The sequence below is a fragment of the Cydia splendana genome, chromosome 2, assembly GCF_910591565.1.
Source record: "Cydia splendana chromosome 2, ilCydSple1.2, whole genome shotgun sequence".
Taxonomy (NCBI): Eukaryota; Metazoa; Arthropoda; class Insecta; order Lepidoptera; family Tortricidae; genus Cydia; species Cydia splendana.
In genome coordinates, this window is record NC_085961.1 from 30,018,164 (window position 1) to 30,039,935 (window position 21,772).

The 21,772-nt window shown below is 38.8% G+C and overlaps 1 protein-coding gene across 1 annotated transcript in view; it reads right to left on the reverse strand.

Annotated features, from left to right (window-relative positions):
* LOC134806125 (mothers against decapentaplegic homolog 6) overlaps nt 1-21,160 on the reverse strand; it is a 40,742-nt gene extending 19,582 nt beyond the window's left edge. Inside the window, exons 1-2 of the mRNA XM_063779408.1 lie at nt 20,682-21,160; nt 2,601-2,654 (exon numbers count right to left, since the gene is read on the reverse strand). Coding sequence (XP_063635478.1) covers nt 2,601-2,654; nt 20,682-20,988 — 361 coding nt within the window. The 5' untranslated portion in view covers nt 20,989-21,160. The remainder of the gene's footprint in view (nt 1-2,600; nt 2,655-20,681) is intronic.
* Between the last annotated feature and the right edge of the window lie 612 nt (nt 21,161-21,772).

The window sequence follows — 21,772 nt, forward strand, 5'->3', positions numbered from 1 at the left end:
TCTTATATAACTTCGAACCCGTATTTTAAAATTATAAAAAAATTATATTTGAAATTCTCAAGATGAGCTCTTTAATTTACGATATAGTTTGATAAACTTTATTTTTAGACTTTTTAATTTGCCCCCCAAGAGTGACCACATGTTTAAAATTCATTTGTTTACGTTACATGTCCATCTTTGGGTCACTAATTTACACATATGTACCAAATTTCAACTTAATTGGTCCAGTAGTTTCCGAGAAAATAGGCTGTGACAGACGGATAGACAGACAGACGCACGAGTGATCCTATAAGGGTTCCGTTTTTTCCTTTTGAGGTACGGAACCCTAAAAATGTGCCCACACATCAGACTAAACAAATCTTACTTTAGTAAGAGTTATAAGACCATCCCCGAGATCGCGATTTTTTTTTACTGTTCCATTAAAAACATCGACATGACCAGCCAAAATGCCAATGTTTCTCCGCAATTTCTGAGAGGATTCCATAGCATAAATTGTTCAGGCAATAGAAATCACCTCAGACTACATGATTTAAAGGTTGAAAAACCATATATTAAGATATATAATTATTTCCTTTTAGACAGATAGCAGGCACTGGTACTTATCTACATTTATAATTCACTTAACACGATTTTACTGTTTTAGATACGTATTATTCCATAGAATTATCTACTGGGAACACCCGATAGTTCACGATTAGGATTCGGGTCTAAGTCCATCTCGTCATTGAAATTGCGATCCGGATATGACGTCAAATAGAAAACGGACCTTTTCTAGGCAGATAACACCAATAACAATATCTGCATCCGTGTACTTTATTCGTAAACATATTCAACATACGCAGGTTCAAAATCAGAAGTAGTAAACAGTCACATAAAGAACGAATTCACGATATAATATTCTAAGAATGTTGATTTACTCGACTACTTATCTAAAGAAGCCAAAAATCTGAAAAAAAAAGACAGAGCTTGAGCAGCATTGAGCATTTTCCGTACAAACACGATTTTTTAAAGAATTTAAAGAGGGCTCAATATTAACGCGGAAAATCATGTGACGGAAGAAGAATGCGTTTAGAATTTGAAGAGATAAACCATAAAAATAACCAGGTTTCAAATTGTCAAACTAAACAATCCTGTAAAAGCTGTAGGTAAGAAAATAATTTAAGGTATACCTACATAAAGATGTTTTGTCTGACACTAATATTTTAAGCCTAGCCATTAAATATACTGAGATTACAAATTACAAATAGAGATGATATCTTGAAGTAATGTAAAAATATTTCTAAATCGAAAATATCGTGCTCAAAACTGCATCGAAATCGAGTGCGTCTCATCCCTACCGCGCATTCCATCGGGCCGCCATCTTTAAACTACATTATTAATGTGTACTGCCCCGGTAAACATCAAGTGGCGTTTTTAGGCACCACGCTGGGGCAGATATATTTGTTTTTAATCTACTTGCCCGACGCTAGGGATGTGTCAATCGGTTTGGGGCATAAAGGGGCACGTGGGAACGGATTGTTGTGATTTATCGACGGAAATAGTGAAGGGATGATTATCGGCAATATTGTGGCATATTGCCTTCTAATCCACAGTCAAACAAAATGTAGTTTTGTGGAGCATTGTCCTTAACAAAAAAGTTGTAACTTCTTATATAATAAATAACTAAAATAATAAAAAAATAATAATAAATGGAAATAAATATGGAACTCTATTAAACTTTTCGGTTCATTACTATTCGTATTCGTACACTACAACTCTTGCATGAATCTAAATGCTTTAAGTAGTAGTAGTATATTAAGACGAAACATAATTTTCTACAAACCCTATGTTACCTTAGACGTCAAGAAAAATAGTGTGCGTTAAATTTTATTACTAATACGAGTACTTGTCCTCGCCCTACCGAAAGCTTAGGTTTCTTTAAAAATTAAATATACCTAGTTAAACTATATTTCATTTTATCAACCCTAAATATAACAGACCCTACAGATTTGAACTGACAATCCTAGTTGTACACTTTTGACCCGATATACTTTAGTATTGGATTTTCGTAGAGCCCTTTTATATAAGTACGTAGATAATATTTTCTAGGAAATAGATGTTTCTTGTAGAACTACTTCTTCACATTCCTAACTAGTTTATTTTATGATATACATTTACATATGAGGCAAACGAGCAGACTCATCCCCAGATGACAAACAATTACCATAGCCCATGGATACCTGCAACCCCAGAGGGGTTGCAAGTGCTTGCCGGGCATTTAAGATTCACGCTCTTTTCTTAAAGGTTTGAAGGTCGTATCGGCAGGGGTGCGAAACTCCTGCCTTCGGGCAAACTCGGCTCCGTTCGGCTCAGCATTGCTCCGAGCAATTATTAGCGTTGACACAACTTGACGTCCCTTTGCGTGCTCGACCACAGATAAGATAATGGCTTGAATTTTGACAACCCTAAATAGCAGAAAGGGATAGTGTCATATATTAGAAAGGGACAGCATGATTCGACCCTGAACCGCTGTGAAACTTCGGTTTTGTAGGAAGTTTAGCCAAGCAAGGCAGAAAGAATCCTTTTCCTACTTTATTTTATTACTTAAACTTAAAACTCACCCTTAGTTTTAACGTCATCCATCGCGTACGGCGTGTATGGCGGGGGAGGGATTTCTGTAACAAACATACAACATTATAGCTTCATACAAAACGTCATCGTTTATGTCATTGCAAAAATCCTCTCTATATATTATTTTAGATAGGAGTTTTACACGACTCTACATTCTAAAGAGACCCAGCTCATTCCATGGGAAATTAACACATTCAATACCACTAAGTGCTACGGGTTACGCTCGTAGCGCATAGCCACGGTTTCGTCGTATGTAGCGCGTAGTCGCTACGAACAGTGTACCCGACAGTCGGGTTCTTGGTGTTGAATGTGTTAAATTAGTTTTACAAGAAATTTCATTCAACGTAAGTAGGTATGTCGTTTTAAAATAAAAGGCAGCTTAGACTGTTGGCTTAGAACAGTCTAAGCTGCCTTTTATTTTAAAACGACATACCTACTTACGTTGAATGAAATTTCTTATAAAACTAATTTAATTTCCCATGGAATGAGCTGGGTCTCTTTAGAATGTAGAGTCGTGTAAAACTCCTATCTAAAATAATATTTTTTAAGCAATAACTTATTGACTCACATTTATAGACGGGTCTATCGCGAATTTATTTTATTACCTTTATTTACCGACGTTTCGACACAGGTTTCACTGGTCGTGGTCGCGACTGACTGATGTCCCAGCAAAATGTCAAAACAAAGATTTTTGCAACTACCCGACGAAAAGTGTATAAAGCGATAGACCCGTCTATAAATGTGAGTTAATATGTGCACAAACCGCGAAAGGTTTAAATATTATAACAACTTCTTGATTTTAAAGCAACCCCGCTACAGAATAGACTCTCTACCAATGAAAGAAGCGAAGAATTCCTGAAGCATCTTGACCAATTAGAGCAAAGAAGAACAAATAACCTCTAAATCTACCCAAGACCAAGCCAAACCCAAACAAGATTATGCAAATAATTAATCAGTTTTAAAAACAATAAAAGTTCTAATTTCAAACTCGCCCGACCAGTCCGGCCAACCGCGTTACGTCAAAAAAAGAACGTTAAACAAACATGGCGCAGGTAGGATTCCGACCGTAATTACCCGCCGGGAACCGAACCTTGATCCTCGACAACCTATACTTTGACCTAGTAAAAATTTTGTTTGGGAACTGTCATTTTCGTAATGTTGGTTGTTAGAGTTGAATTACAGAAATAATTTCGTAAAAGTGGTGTTTTTGTTGCGTGGAATCGTCTTTGAACCTATTATAGTGTGCTTAAGGTTTTCTGATTGGTATCTAATATGTATAAGAAGTTTTTTTATTAGAAATTATAGAATACTGTAATAGTCGTAATACCTTTATGAGACTCTATTTCAACCTTCTTTTATTTTTAAACGAAGAGTTAAAGATCCATCCAATAAGGGCAATAAGTAAGAAGTAACCATCATGAAGTACCCTAAACATTTCAACACGAGATAATATGTATTTGATCTTCTACTTCTATCATAATAGAAAATCAAAGAATATTAATTTTAACTAAGCTCCCTTGAGACTCGAACATATTACAATATATTTAAACGTTTATTCGACTTTATTCGAGAGTGGCGCTTAAAATAATAATAAAAAAAAATTATATAAGAATATTAAATGAATGAATTAGAGACACTATGTGAAACCTGTAAAACGCTATAACGAATTAAAAAGTAAAAGAAATTACTTATGTGTGTGAAGGGAAAAAAATAACCTTTAAAACCCTTAATATACTTATTATTTATGCGAGTAATTATTGACATCATATTGAAGAAAAATCAGCCAACAACGGGGCCTCGAAATATGTTTTTTTATAAGGAAGGTAGTTATTTGCTCTCAAACAGAAGCCGAGACACAAATTGCCGATGTTGAACGCCAAGCACGCAATCGGTGATTTCCAATTTGGCGCCACCGGGTACGTGTCGCCAACCATTTGGGTTCCGCACATAATATATCAATGAACCACTACACTCTTTATTCCTAAAAACACTTTGTCAACGTGTTTTGGGTCACCTTGTACAAAGTCAGTACCGTAACATGGGGTGAGTAGGGTTCGCGGGGAAAGTTGAATGAGGAGAGAAGGAATGAAAGGGGGGTGAGATGGGATTTTAAGGCTACTGCTACAAAAATAATGTATTCCGATTTAAAATGGAGCTATAGTAATACTCATAATAAAAAAAATCGATCCATCAATCTTCCAAAATCACCTTTCTATGAAAACCCAACTCACCCCAAATACGAGGGACTACGGGGTGAGGGGGATTTCCTGTTTATCGTCAAAGTTATGAAATGGAACTACCCAAAATAAAATAAAAACCATTCAGTTTGCATATGTAAAAATAAAATGTTATCGAGGTTTGAATGTCAGTTTTGCACCTACTCACCCCATTTTACGGTTTCAACCCCCTATCCCAAGTTATTTCAAATAAAACTAGTTCGCGTTCCCAGCCTGTTGTTGCGACAACTGCAGGCAATAAAATACAACGTGAGTCAGCGGCTGAAAGCAGAAAAAGACGAAGTAAATGACCCTAAACGCATCATGTTAGAAATAATATCAGTTCTAACGCGGGAGCTATGTGTAGTGCGCGGGTATTGCAAATGCTTCGCGAGCTTAGCGATTAGGGAAACTAGTTTTTATAACACGTCGGTGGTAAATAAGCATAAGAACCCCTTGAGAAAACCTCGGCAGCTCATTCCACAGCCGGAGCGTCCGCGGCAGAAAACTCGTCTTAAGCCGCACAGTAGTGTAAATGTTGTTTTTAGATAAAGTAAAAATTTGAAAAATATAGTTGAACTTGTGGCTTCAGGATACCGGTCCATAACTCTACCAACTTAGCCACAGTATCTTTGACCTAAGACTTGTTATACCTAACTAGTTAAGTAGAGTTAAGTAGCTCATGAGCTCTACTTGTAGCGATACGTAAACGCCTTTAATCTTATTTTGTGTTTTCTTTTATACTATGTACTGTTCCGATTGTTTGTGCTTACGAATAAATCTATTCTATTCTATTCTATTCTATTCTATTCCTAATATGTATATTATGTAACCTCTCCGATCCGACATAGTTTTTAAAGATCTCAAAGTTATGTTACGCTGGTTACCCTGAGACCTCGGCTCAGGCAACTCTTGTAACCAATAAGAATGAACGAGCAGTGCCCATAGTTTAGAGGCGAAGCGCCGACGAGGTTGTCGAGCCCGCCGCGATATCGTACGCTCTTCAACGAGATCGCCAGTACACATAGTAATGTGTATAAATACAAAGTGGCGTGACTGAAATTTCTCCTCAAACTATTACGTCATAACCACCAAAACGGGCCTAGGGAAAACCAACTTTACATTTCAGGAATAAAGCGCAATTTTAATCACGTCTTAATTACAAGTCATTAGCTCATTCCCTCAAAGCTTAAACAAACACGTCGCGATTTAAAACGAATTGAAACCACATAATTTCAAGGTTCAAATTGCAATGTGCGTGCGTGATATATCGTGTTTCAATTATTGAAGAAATCAGTCAATGAAGAATGGGTTCTGTTTAAATTTAGATAGAGTCTAAATTAGATAGGCGGTGATCGGAATGCTGGCTGATGAGAGAGAACGGTGGCGAGTACGGCATGTGTAATTAATCTGAACATTCAATCTATACAATAAATACCGACGGTATGTCCTTCGCCGAGTAACTGGCGAACTGGTCAATCTAGACTCCCTTATTGATTGCTTTATCGATGGAAAACTGACGTTCGCCCTTAGGTAACCTCTTGTGTTGACTAGGGCTCGCGGTCGTGTCCGGGTTTCGTGTACACGTGTTCGGTACCCGTTTCCGAACTACACGTACACGGTTTTCTGACCCGTTCTACACGTGTAGTCGTGCACACGTGTAATTAAGATCCGTGTATCCGGGTACCCATGTACCCGTGTACACGGCGAAACGGACCTTAAATACACGCGGGCCTAACCCGTCCTTGGCGTGTAGCGGAGATTGTAGTAATGTATATATGGATGTTCAATGTGATTGATATGTGTTGTACCAATTTAATTTATTTTTCACCTCAGCAGCTCGAACAAGGGTACTTTGCTAACAGTGAGCAAACTGCGATTTTGTTAAAGGAAAATATAACATATTCCGTTCGTGGTAGTTTCAGTCAGAGATGGGCAAAATTCATTTGAATGACGAATTACGAATGAGAATTACCAAATCATTCGCGAATGACGAATAAATTTTTCGAATGATCATTCGTGTTCAATTCATTCGCGAATAATTTATTCGGCGAATAAAATAGCCCACGAATAAATTATTTGCGAATAATATTGTCGAATAGTTAGCTTACAAAATAACTATTTAGCTGTTTTATATCCCAATAGTAAAAAGAAAATGTTTTCTATCGGTTTATCTGGTTGGTTGATTTGAGGTGTGGAAACTGGGAATACGCCTCATGTATTGGCGGTCACGTGGGGCGAGAACAACTGGAAATACACCAATAATGGGGTATTCCCGTTTGTCCCCTTCGGGAATATGTGGGAAAAGACAAACAATCTTTCCCATTTGTCCCCACTTCATTGAAGCAGGGACAAATAGGAACACACCTTTAACGGGTGTATTCTTATTGTTCCCCGCCGGGAACAGATGGGAATAGGCGCTGCATATAAAACATTTCCATTTGTCCCTCATGTATAGCGTAGGTCACGTGGATAGGGGACAAATGGGATTACATCAATAATGCACCCATTATAACCAATAATGGGTGTATGCCCATTTGTCCCCGCGGGGAACATATAGGAAAAGAAGCCGCATATAAATATTTCCCATTTGTTCCCACCTTATTTTTGTAAGGACAAAAGGGAACACACCATTTTCGGATGTGTTCCCATTTGTCCCCGCCGGGTACAGAAGTGATAGGATTTGCATATAAATATTTCCCATCTGTACCCTCCTTATTGGTGTGGGGACAAATGGGAACACACCATTTTCGGAAGAATTCCTATTTGTCCACGCCGCGAGAGACATTTGGGAAAAGACGCTGCATAGAAATCTTTTGTATCGGCACCAAATGGGAACACCAATATCGGGGACAAATGGGAACACCAAAACTCATATAAAACATTCCCATTTGTCCCCGCCTCATGTATGGCGTAGTTCACGTGAATCGGGGACAAATGGGAATACACCAATAATGCACCCATCATTACCAATAATGGGTGAATTCCCATTTGTCTCCGCGGGGAACATATGTGAAGACCCTGCATAAAAATATTTTCCATTTTTCCCCACCTTATTGGGGTGGGGATAATTGGGAACACAATTTTCGGATGTATTCCCATTTGTCTACGTCGGGAACTGATGGAATAGGTGCTGCATATAAATCGTACCCATTTGTCTCCGCCTCGGGGACAAATGGGAACACCAATATCGGGGACAAATGGGAACACCAAAACTCATATACAACATGCCCATTTGTCCCCGCCTCATGTATGGTGTAGGTCACGTGAATCGGGGACAAATGGGAATACACAAATAATGCACCCATCATTACCAATAATGGTCGAATTCCCATTTGTCTCCGCGGGGAACATATGTGAAGACCCTGCATAAAAATATTTTCCATTTTTCCCCACCTTATTGGGGTGGGGATAATTGGGAACACAATTTTCGGATGTATTCCCATTTGTCTACGTCGGGAACTGATGGAATAGGTGCTGCATATAAATCGTACCCATTTGTCTCCGCCTCACGTATGGCGGCGGTCACGTAGGGCAGGAACAAATAGGAATACACCAATAAAGAGTGTATTCCCATTTGTTCCCGCGAGAAACTTATGGGGAAAGACGCTGCATAGAAATCTTTTGAGGTGGGGACAAATGGCAACGCCAATATCGGGACAAATGGGAACACCAAAATTCATATAAACATTCCCATTTGTCCCCGCCTCGTGCATGGCGTAGGTCACGTGAATTGGAGACAAATGGGAATACACCAATAATGCACCCATTATTGGTGTATTCCCATATTACTAATAATTACCAATAATGGGTGAATTCCCATTTATCTCCGCGGGGAACATATGGGTAGACCCTACATAATAATATTTTACACAAATATCGGATGTATTCTCACTTGTCCCGGCCGGGAACAAATGGGAATAGGCACTGCATATAAACAATTCCCATTTGTCCCCACCATGGATGGCGACGGTCAGTTGGGGCCTTTCCCAAAATTTTGCTTGGCTGTAAAATACGCTGCAGTTGCATACCTATTCAGATTTGCCATCTGAGTGTGTATTACAAAAATCCTTCGTGTAATTTATTCGAATAATTCATTTGTTATTCGAAATTCTAAACGAATGGTTTATTCGCGAATAATTTATTCGCGAATATTAATCTCACCATAATTATTTAGATTAAAAATGATTCGAATAATGCCCAACTCTGGTTTCAGTAAGCATAACTATCTACTTTTGTATTAAATAATCATTTAGGTTTATATAACACTTTAAACTCTCGCGTTTTGTACACATAATTACACAAACGGGTCTACCGCGATATAATTTCATTGTTTTTACATTTAATTCCGACGTTTCAGCTGAGTTGCACCAGCTGTGGTCACGGAAAGACTGACGTCCCAACAAATGGTAACATGGTGGTGGTGGTATTTAGGTTTACTTTAATTATCAAAAAACTACATCAATGAAGAAACTGAAATACCAACAATGAAGTCAACGGTTACTGAGATATTGTTAATATTAATCTTGATTATTGAAACAAATTGTACTTACCTACCTATTATTGACATTACAAATCAATCCAGTAAAACTGCAAAGTAGGTAATCGAATCTTCCTAACCTTCCACATATTCAATCGTATGTCTTCATAGCACGAATCTCCGCTACACGAGAGTGAAGGGTCGAACCGGCGGGTAAATAAGATCCGTTATTTCGTGTATCCGTGTACCCGTGTACACGGGTACCCGTGTAAACGTTTCCGAATCCGGGCGGGTTCGTGTAGTTCGGGTTCTTAAGCCCGGCGGGCTTAAGAACACGGGTACCCGTGTCAGCGTGTAACACGTGTATCGGGAGCTCTAGTGTTGACGTACGAGGCGTTATTATTTAGTTCCTGATTACTGTAAGTGTTTACTTCAAGCCAAATTAAATGGATCTTCTGTAAATAGCTAGGCCAATCAGAGTTACACGCAGTGCTCCTACTACACCAAGTGTTGAAGAAAATCAAATGGGAGATTTTAATTCATATAAAGAAAATACAGTTAACAAAACGCGGTGACTAAGTGATTACTACGTCAGATCTTTCGACTGTATTCCATTATTGTGTAACCTTTTGTATGTAAATAAATCTTGAATTTGGTGTTTATTACCCGTACTTGAATGATGAAATAAGCATATAAGTACAGTTAAAGATGGATGCGTGTGTGTTTCTTTAAATGTTTTATGACAAAAGTTATGGTGTGTCAAATTTAATCTGTATCTTATTTATAATCGCCGGAGATATAGTAATCATTATTTTAAGAAGTTATCATTTCATAGCCGATGATTTATGTTCAATTCTTTAATGTAGTTAAGACTTAAGACATATCTAAACATTTAATAATTAATTATACTATTTGTCTTAAAAGTGAAAATAAATGATAAATAAGAATGAAATCCAGTCTTAAAAAATCATAATATACGAGAAATCTCAAATATAAATCGGTATGCAAAATAAACAAATAATAAATTCAATTTAAAATGCTATAAATCAGAGCGGGCGAGCTAAATATTCCGGCGTTTGGGTCGCGGGCAGTGTCTCAAGGACAGAAAACAGGAACGAATCAAAACTTTACTTTTAAGTCTAGCTTATGAATTTACTATATTATAGAGGTGTAGGGTTGGAGCCGGTGTAGCTTTATTTAACGTTCATAAGCGCATTGTAATATGCCTACTTGGTGAATAAACTGGCTTTATCTTTATCTTTGTTACTTGTAACTTTATCCTTCTTCTTAAGGGGCCCACTGATTAACAGTCCGCCGGCTGGTATCGGCCTGTCAGTTAGTACAAAATTTTGACAGTTCCGAACAACTGACAGGCCGATACCGTCCGGCGGACTGTTAATCAGTGGGCCCCCTTTAATTTCAAAACAGTGTAAGGAGATTGCAGAAATACGTTAAGGTTGGATAATTAATACATACCTATGTCTAAATTGAAAAATGCCAAATTTATAATCCAAATACATATTAAGTTAAGTTATGATGTAGACTAAAGTTAAATAGAAGAGTTAAGTAAAACATGAAAAAGTAAGGCGCGTGAAATTCCCGAATGACCCGAAAGAGAAATAATCCAGTAGAAAGCAAGGTGATAACGCCACGGTAAATCAAACAATAACGCACCCCACCTAAAGCTTCTAAAATTCGAAAAACGAACGCGTGTGAATCGCTCGAAATAGCCCGCCCGAATTATAACATGGGTGGCGCCAGCGGCGGCGCCGGCGCCCACGCGTTGCTTAGTGTTCTGTAGTGCTGCCACCTGTCGGACAGCTGCGTCTAGCCTAGGAGCTTGTCCGGATCCAGACTTTAATGACAGCTCATTTTGTCGCCGGTAAAAAGCATGAGTTTAGATTTGATCTCAGATTTTCTTTTCAGTTTGCTAATATTTACTTGGAATCATACTCATTGTGAGTGACTTCCTGGAAGTTTGAGAGCCGGAACAGATAGGCAATTCCAACGTCCAACAATAGTATCAGTGTAGGAAGATTGACGCTAAATGTTTATAGTTTTTGCTCGGAGGATTATTTTTTTTTTATGTTTAATTTCGTTTTAATGATGTCACTTTAAACAAAAAATTATAAGAAGATATATTATATAAGCACAACAGTCTTAAACTTGAATCATCAAAATTCTTGATATTTTTTTCATTTTCATAAAAAGAAGACAGACGTCGCTACTCAAGAACCTCAGGCCGTCCATCAACTAGAATCTGCACTTTGATTTCCAGCCAGATTATTACGTGCACGAGCTGAAATATTACAGCCGGCTGGTCCAAGTCCAAAAATTCTTAGGGATCGTTGACTCTCGGCGATAGAATGTAGTGTGACGCGAGTGGACCTTGCCAGCACACCGGAAACATTGCATACGGAAGGAATCCGTCGCCATGTTAAGCTAAACGTTAACCTATTTTGGATCTGCTTAGATGTAAACAACAGTACAGTTGGACATAGAAAACTAAGATTCTAAGTATGCCCACGACAGCTTTCAACGTTCGCTTGACGTCTTTAAATTTCTTGTGTTGCGTCAATCGCATGCCAGAGTGATTGCTACTACGCATGTAACTTAATGGCATTTTGGGCATCCATTTCTGGCAAATAGGTATTAACATAAAAGAACATTGGACCAGTTGGGTAACAAAACAGAACAACTCCAAACGGCTATAAGCAATAATTAGATAACAATGCACATACTTAAGTAATAGTAATGTTCGATGTTCGATGTTCTAAAAACTCGATTAGAAATTAATGATGCCATCAAGTAACAGGATGAGGTAAAGTAATAGCCAAATGCTCAATAAGGAGACAATTGAAATTCTCCTCACATAGCCGGTAAGACGACATACGACGCCAGGAAAAAGTTAATTTATGCCCGTTTGCAATAAAACTGCAATTCCTGGCTCCATTGAATTTTAATGTCAAACTAAGCAAGTTTCACGTAGAGATGAATTACTAATTACAGTTAATTAGTCTCTACATTGGTGGACTGAACGTGGCGGCGGTTCTTTAGAAGAATTAATTAACACTCATTAGTAAAACACCAAATGAGCAGAAATTTTGTTTCCACACAAGTGTTGTTTTCTTATGAATTTTATAGTGGGAAGTGTGATTGTGGAATCTAATCATTAGACAAATAAGCTGTGTGTAATGTACGAATTCTCGCATAACAATTACAGGAATATATAACTTTTAAGTCCGTGCTTTGTCAATTACAATACAATTTATACAGTTAACAGTTACAGCAAGAGCCAATAATGTAGACCTTTATATTATAGTGTTTAAACTGCAGGATTTCTTAGATATGATTCTGAGATCATAAATTCTTAATATTATGGTTGTTTCCAGCGATTTATCAAACATTTCAGGTGATAAATATGTTAGTTCCCGGCCGGTACTACAGTTAATAATGTTATGGATTGGATCACGTTTTGGGGATAAAGTATTGTTAATTTAACAACTGTTAAAAATGATAGAAACTGTAAATTAGAATGCCTAGAAAAATACCTACTCATATTCATGACTAATGCTGTATTAGTATTAAGACTATTAAGTAGATAATTATATATATACTACTTATGTATATAAACCTGTGTATATAACTTTAAAAGCTAAAAAGAGAAAGTACTTATAAAGGATTGAATCACATAATGTCAAGTGCGCAGGAGCGCCTCATAAAGCAAAATCCCTATTTTATTGCCGTCGCCTAGGTAGGGCCCTCAGGTTTTCCTGGTAAGATCTAATAAAGCTTGATTTAGTGACTGGTTTGTTGGTTTTACGAGCTGTCTCTGGGCCCCTCCGATCGCTTTGCGAATACCTAAACACGATATTTTTTCCAGTTTCGCAAGCACGGGAGCAACCGGTTCCGCTCAGGCGCCTGTCAATGGGCCTCGCTCAATAGTTCTCTAAACATTCGACCGATAAACGTCTAGAAAACCATAGTGTTATAATACCTAAACTTTAAACAGGCGACGGTGCCAGACTTCCGCATAAAAGAGTCGTAAACAACGTCGATAATAAGACAGCCATTCACAAATCCAACAAAACCCAAAAACATCAGACAATCGAAAAAAAAACCAATCACGAAAATCGAGTTGAGCTTACGCAGTGTGGTGATCGTACCTGCGCCGACGCACCCCCCTCCGGCGGGGCCCCCGCCCCCCGCGCGCGCCGCCCCGCGCGGGCGGCTGCGCGGCGCGCCTGGCGCCGGCGCCAGCCAGCCGACAAGCAATTATGGCTAAATAAATATCGGCCATGCCGCCGCCGACGCGTCGCTAACAGATGGATTCTTATACGGTTATATCTAGACGACATCATTAAATTTTGGCTGTTGTAATGGCCAGGTGAAATGGCGTGTGGGCACAGAATCACTTGTAAATGGTGGTTACGAGACGATAACGTCGCCGGCTAATTGCCTGAGTAATGGACACCGATTTTGTTGTATCGGGATTAGCGGACGATGAGCGATGTTTGTCGGTGAGGCAGCGTCGCGGCGTCGGCGCCGATAAGATAACGATCCCGCGTCGCGCTGACGCCGGCTCTCATAAGAACATTTACAAATAAAGGCCGCCAGCACCGAGATTGGCGCCGAAACGCGAATAAACGCCTTGAGCATAAACTTACTGTACGTTCGAGCGATTCGTGCGAGAGTTTTGAATTTGCGAATTTATGCCTGCAATAAAATCGCGGAAAATGTTGCGAACCCGGCAGGTGTACACGTAACAGCTGTTAGTAAAGATGGTGAAGTAAATCTTTTACAGACAGGTTCGTTTCATAGTTTTAACGAAACACGGTGACATAATAATTTAAACGGCGCTGCCAAAAGCCGGGATGACAAATGATCGGCGTGTCGACCTGTAGTCAAGGGAAAAAAACAGAAACAAAACAACGGCGGTTGAAAAAGTGCACGCAAGTCGAAAGAATGACGATTAAGACGGCGTCGACGGTATATTTAGCGGCGTCTGTGGGAACCGCCGCGAAAGTTGACAAAAACAGTGGCGGCAGTCGCGAGTCTTGCACCGCCACAAAAAACGGCGCAGGTGAGGTCCGCTGACAACCGACATTGCCTCCGGATGTGCTCACTGCACCCATAAGGGAAATTTGAGACGAAATTACAAAGAAGACTCCAACTGGACAAAGCTAGACCCTAAATCACCAAGATACGGACAATAAATCAACCATGCCGGCAATAATTCAGTGAAATTAATAAATATATCGCTCATGATTACTGTAAAGACACTAGCCGGACCACCATTTATAGAAGCTATAAAACTTGAAATTTTATTGACCACGCTATCAGATTATTCTCACGAACAAGCGTCTGTATGGAGAGGCATTAAGTACCTATTTCCTCGGCTTTCTTCTTAATTAATATGCTAATAGGCATTGTCAACACACCTACGTGGCTCCTAAGTACTACACGTGGTGTGGGCGGCGGCTGTGCGTTCGTTGATGTCATGGCCACTCATTACTTACAAACTGATTCTGTAGAGATTGACATGGTAGTTAGTTTTGGAATCGAATTTAGACGAATTCAGCAGAATCTTGCTACCTTTTATATGGCACAATCTGATATAAGGCAAAAATGAACAGCATATGAGGAGGAAGTCGCAATCTAACATTAAAATGTTGTAGCGATTGACATGGCGAATAGTTTTGGAATCAAATGTTGACGATTACAGCTAAATCTTTTAAGAATGTAGACATTGAATACTAAATTTAATTAACAACATCAAGAGCTTAATACAAGATCAAAAATAACGGAGAAGACGCAATTGTGGTATGTAAACAGCTAGAACCCTGAACCGAAATATATTGAAAGCAATTTAGTTCACGAGTATGCCGCATTCCACACCAATGAGAAACAAATGAAATATGTTAACATGTCAAACGATTATGTCGCATATTTAGTCCGCATACCAATTTACAATGTGGTAACATTAAACGAATACAATATTATTGAAACATATTTAAAAATTATTTGTGATCATCGAAATCTAAAGCGAGATTTTGAGTCTCCCGAAAAATCTTAACTTCGAAATTCTTAACTTTAAGACCTTTTAGCTAACTTAACCGATCCTACAACAAGTAAACAGTTTCGTTTCATAATTTACTTTGTAACAAACCTTGTTTATAAAACTATATTACTGTATGCTATAGTAACATTATACACTCAGCGTCAAAAAAATCGCACACCTTAACTTTTTTCTTTCAAGCCGTTTTAAACCTTATATTATATAAGGCAAGATAAGACTATGGGACCTTATTTGAAAGGTTATGAAACCCTCTATTGGAAAATGTCATAAAATTGATGATCTACCGCATAAAAAAGCCTTTTTTCAGGAAAAAGGAATCAACGTGTATTCAGGTTAAAATGACAAAGAATAAAAAACACTACAAAATCAACAAATACAGAAAAAAATTACTTAAAACTAAACTTAAAAGCTAGTGCTACCTCCTCTTGCCCTCCGAGTAGCTTTCATGCGATCAGTCATGACTGTCATGAGTGCCACGATGCGTTTTGAGGAAAGTTGTTCCACTCCTCAATAATGGCGTCTTGAAGCTTGTGGAGAGTGACAGAAGCAGGATCATGCGACCGCACCCGCCGTTTTAGCTGATCCCAGAGATGTTCGATTGGGTTCAGGTCAGGGCTCCTTGCTGGCCACTCCGTTACGGTGATCCCAACCTCACGCAGGTAGTTTCGCACAATCATCGCAGTGTGGCAGCGGGCGTTGTCATGCATAAACTGCAAGTTGGGTCCAACAAAACCAGCATACGGGACCACATGCTCCTCCAAGATCTCCGTTATGTAACGCCGAGCAGTCAGGGATCCCTGGCTGTGACCACATTCAGTGCGGGAAATGCACACGAGATCAGTTTTCCCGTCGGTCGAAATGCCGTCCCAGAACATGCGAGATCCGCGCCCTTAGCAGACGGTCTCTTCGGTGCAGGCTTGCGCGAATTGCTTTCCCTGCGTCCTGTACACCCTCCTGCACCTGTTGTTGGTGCAAAGGCACACCCTCGTCTAGTCGGAAAAGAGGACATTCCTCTATTGTTCAATCGTCCAATCTTCGTACAGTCGGGAAAATTGCCTCCAGGCTATTCGATGAAGATTGCTTTAATTGGGGGCCTGTAGCAGCTCTACGGGGCAACATCCTCTTCTCTTCCAGCCTTCTTCCGATCGTAGAAATGCTTACTGCTGTTATTCGAGCTGCTTGAAGCTGCTGTTGCAGCTTAACAGCGTCGGAGAAACGGTTCTGCAAAGAGTTCGATAAAATGTACCGGTTGTCTCTAGCGGAAGAACAGCGTTATCTTCCAGATCCAGACTTCATGATGTAATCACTAGCGAGACTCGACGCACTCGGAAACCGCTTATGTTAAATTTTTCAGCATCTTGATACTGCCATAGTCCTGTTTGCAGCAGTGCCACCTCTTGAGCTACTTCTTCTGGCCTGGTATCCATGTCCAAGGGTTTTTTCTTGCTGTAACTGTTCAGTAGTGACCTCAGTGACCTCTGGAGAGCGAATAACCCATAACTAACCTTTACCCCCCATTTTATACCCGTCCAAGTTTGCACAAGAAGGGATCCATTAAAATCGGATCTCGGCCCTTTTTTAAACAAACCGCCGATGTTTGGCGATGGTTGGTTTTACGGAAAATGACGATGCATCTTTTTAAAGTTCATTAATTGCGCTTTCAAATGATACCAATATTGACAGGGTACGATGTATAAGATAAGAGCTATATTTGCTTGAAACAAATTTTTGGTTAGGTGCGTTTTTTTTGACGCCGAGTGTATGTATTAGTTTCCTTCACTTATTTTGTTCAATCTCGTCATACCAATATTAACTACACACTAAATGAGCGCGTGCTCGGTTTTACAAGTTCTTTATCTTGTTATTTTGTATAAAGTACATTTAGATATTTGGTAAAGATTTGATAGAGAATTAGATATACACGATACACTGAAGAAAAACAGTGATTACATAAGGTAAAAGAATAATATATAGATAGCGAAAAAAGTACTGGCATTGAATTCCTAAAGAAGTTAAGTATATTTTGTTTGTGCCAGTTAAAACTAAATCAATGTACTGATTGTTTGAAAAAAAGGTTTTAATTTAGTAGGTACACTTGAAACAAAACCCGATCGACTATAACGCACAAGCCCGTCTCAGCATGGTAGCATTTTTTAAAACAAAAAAGTCTTGAACAAAGACGGGCCTCAATTTCTTGGGCCGGGAATTAAAAACTTGACTTGGCATGCATTGTGGACAAGTTCTGCTACTTTTCATTTTGTGCCCGTCGTTTTCAATTGGCATTCCTTCCATTAGCTTACCCGTCTACTAGATTTCAAGGAACTTGATAAAACATACGTTTTTTTTTGTGTTGCAACGTTCCTCTCATGCTCCGACACATTTCTTATTTTAAATACAATATAACAGGTATGTATGAATGGATCGATTATCACAATCAGTTTGATTGCAAAAGTATGATTGGTTTTAGCTGATTTAAATTAGCTGTGGGTTTATTTTTTATTTATTTTACGTTTCATGAAATTGAGCCCCAAACCCCAAGTCCCCAAGGGGACTAAAAAACGAGTTGAACGTTTTTAACGACTTCTACGCAGACTACGATCTCAAAAAATACAACAAACCGTCAACAATATTCATTTAAAACATAGCAAACCTTAAATATTGTCTCAAATATTGGGTAGGGGAAAAATTACCAACGATTTTACATTTGACAGAATAACGCCAGTATAATCGAAAACGAGATTCTTCGTAGTTTATTTCGCGATCCAGCTGGATGCGCGAGCGTCGCGTCAGGGCGGCGCCGGCGCGACCTTGCCTGCTATCGCCGAGTGACCCTCGCAGATTAGCTGATTGCAGGGTTACCATGCCGTTTGTATGGTGACTAAACCATACTAAACACAAATAAATATTAGTTTCTCAAAAAATCGGTTTAGGAAAATTTCAAGATAAGACAGGTGTCTTGAAATTTCCAAAAATTTGGCATTGAACTTGTGGACATTAGTGTAGTACTTGTAGTTGTAGTACTAGCTAGACTCTAGTTGGGTGGTTTGGGTTTACTGAAATGAAATTTCAAGATTTGCCCAGTCATTTTAAATCAGTCAACAAGATTTTTCTGATACATCAGGCCCTACTTCAGGGTACGTCATGTCAACAAGTTTCTAGTAGTTAGTTTCTTCATTTGGTCGCTTATTTTAACTTGTCTTGAAAATCGGCTTTTTGATAAATAGATGGATGGAGATGCTTGTTTTGTTCAGGTATATTGATCATTCTTTTAGATAAATGCTTTTTTTAATGGCAAGCTCCTAGTATAAACACAATGGCATGTCGATATTAAAGGTGCCATATCAAAGCTACGAAATAAGATGATTGTCTCTAAATTTTGAACAATCCTCGTCGTCATATCATATCTTCTAAAACTGAATTAGCCTGAAGAGTGACCTTTTATTAAGGCTGTAAGTTTCTTGGACAGATTAAGAAGATATAGGCACATAATTACGAGTAGATTGCGGAATTATTTGAGAAGGTACTATTTCAGAATCACTTCTGGATTGAAATGGTGTTGGACTATCCAGACAACACTGCAAGATGAATAGACAATATGAGAAATTTTAAAAGGACGTTATATAAATAAACAAGTATATTCTTAGATTCTTTAGACACATCCTGTGATACTGTGTGAGCTATAGATTTCTTAGTCATGTTAGGAACTTCGTATAAATGATACCATGCCAAATTGATATATCAAATATCAGACTAGGATCAAATAACTATGTGTAAGTATTTAGGAATGCCAATGGAATCATCTGTATAGTAACATAGAAGCCATTGCCATGGAACCATCTGCTGATACTGCTTAGACGAGAATTCCTTTTGCTTTTTCTCAGAACTACTTTAAGCATACAAATGTACGTTCATATATTTTTCTTTATAGGTAATTGTACTAACATAACGCAATCGTTGGTTTTTTGTTTACGTGGTGTCATATTCATGTTAAATACAAAATTCTACAGATTCGACAATTTGGCTTGATTTAAATTCGTCTTCTTTTAGCATGAGTAATAATGTCTGAATAAGTAAAACTAACAGAATGGCGTTAAATAGTAATCGTCAGCTTAATATTATGAATGGCGTGGTTTTAGATGACACGTAGAAACGTGAGAATCCAGAATTTGATGATAAAGGATTTCCAGCAAATAATGAATGGAACGATTAAAGGAAATTATGATGAAATAATGTTTTGTTTTCGTAGTACGATAATATAGTTAGACAAGGAGGAACACGTGGTGGCTGATATCATAATTGGGGAGTATATAATTATGTGTTAGTCATATTTAACGTAACTTTGAATTTGATAATGTGTTATAGCACAACATTTGTCATTTGCTTTAATGAAAAATCTGATGGGCATCTAAGTGAAGTCTTATAAGAAATATTTGAACATGAGAGCCAGAGAGCCTCGTACATCATTTTGAAGATGTTTTTATGGGGGATGTAAGTTTTCTTATAACAATTGACGCTCAACACTTTTAACTTAGGTATTCAACAAGTGCTAGTAAGTTTTAACGGATCTTATTGGATCTACCTACACTTGTATCGAAACATTTGAACTTAAGAGTTTTCCGTTACATTAGTTGATAACAACTTCTCAGCAACCATAATGTCCATGGTGCTTGAAAAGTTTTTGATGCATGTACGGGGTAAACTCCTGTTCCAACATGAATTGGACTGGATGGCATTGAAAACGATGTAATCATAAAAACTGGACCCTTTAGATTTTGTTTAGAAGTTTTAGAACACGTTCAGACGCTGATGTAAGCCGCTAAAAATAGACGCGCACGGAAATGTTTACTATCCCTCGTAGATACAACCGAGTAACTACCAGTAATCAATGATATACATCTTTTAAAAGATAAATTCTAAAATGTTGAACATACTTTTAGGAAAAAATTGCTTAGTAATTGATAGATTTTAAATTCAGCGTGGTATTTGACGCAACTGCTATGTAGGTATTCCCACGCTTCATACTCAAGAGCAGTCTAAAGGTTTACACTAACGATGGCAACACTCTAAACAACCGAAATGAAGAAAGCAATGCTTGACGTGACGTCACTATAACGTAACGAAGCTGATACAGAGACAAACAGCAGTGATAAGTGGTGATAATGATTTGCACTGATACCGCTGCAACGGCAAGCACGTGAAGAAAAATCCAGGGAATATGCTATTTCAACGCAGAACACAGCACTGAACACTTCACTGTTTACTTCACTTGTTGCTCGGGTCAACGCCCTTCACGTACCGGGTTCCGACAGTCTGCTCCAATGGTGAGGATTGCAGCAGTTCTGCTCCCGGCACACCGGGAGGCGCCTCAGCTCGTTGAGGTCCCTCAAGTCGGGGAATCTGAACAGTCTGGTCACAACGAGTTTGAGATTGGGGTCCGCTGGCACACATTCTGAGGCGGGTGGAGTGTCCAGCGCGCGAGAGAGTCTCCTGAGAGTGTCGTCGGGGATGTGGTTTGCGCCGGCGGCTGCTAGCCGCCGCCGCAGCGCGCGTCTCCGGAACATCACATGCCGGCAGCGCTCACGAGGCGCGGGACGGCCGCGCATCACCCGCGCACGACATTGCTCGCCGCGTGCGCCCGCTCGACTGGCCGCGTCCGGCCACTGACGCGGCGGCGCTGTGTTGCCGGCGTCTACTTTTTAATGGCAGAGATAATAGTTTGAGTTTCAATGTCTACGAGTTGAATTGACGCCGCTTGAACTGGAGCGACCTTTTATGTCCCCCAGATTACTTAGTCTTTGTGAGTGCTACAACAAGAGTGTACTACTCATAACAAAGTCATTATTGGTAATTTTTTCATAGATTGTATTTTATAAAAAGTTGTAAAAAATTGCACATAAACATTATTTAATTTATAAATTTATCAAGGCCTTTTAAGAAGTCTTAACATGTCTTAAATCTTAGCGAATATTTAAAGTGTCATGTAAATGATTTTCAAAACAAAATTTATCTAAATTTCAATTGATATAAATACTGAGTTACTGACTCAAAATGTTTAGATTTTTTTTTTTCAACCAAATGTCAATATAAAAGTACACAATCTTTGAAACTCATGTAGAGTTTACAAAAATATTCAAAATGGATAAATAGTAATAAAGAATGTTCAACGGCTAGAATCACTAAAATATAGTAAAATATTTTAGATTGAGTTACAAACCCAACAAGACTTAAAGAATGATACCTAGAGTCAGACCAAGAAAAGTCTGCAGCGGATCTGATGGCCCACGCAGTGCACGTGTTATTTTAAACATCAAACTTCTATGAAAAAATGACGTATAAATAACATTTACACTACGTGGGCTATCAAATCCGCTGCAGACTTTTCTTGGT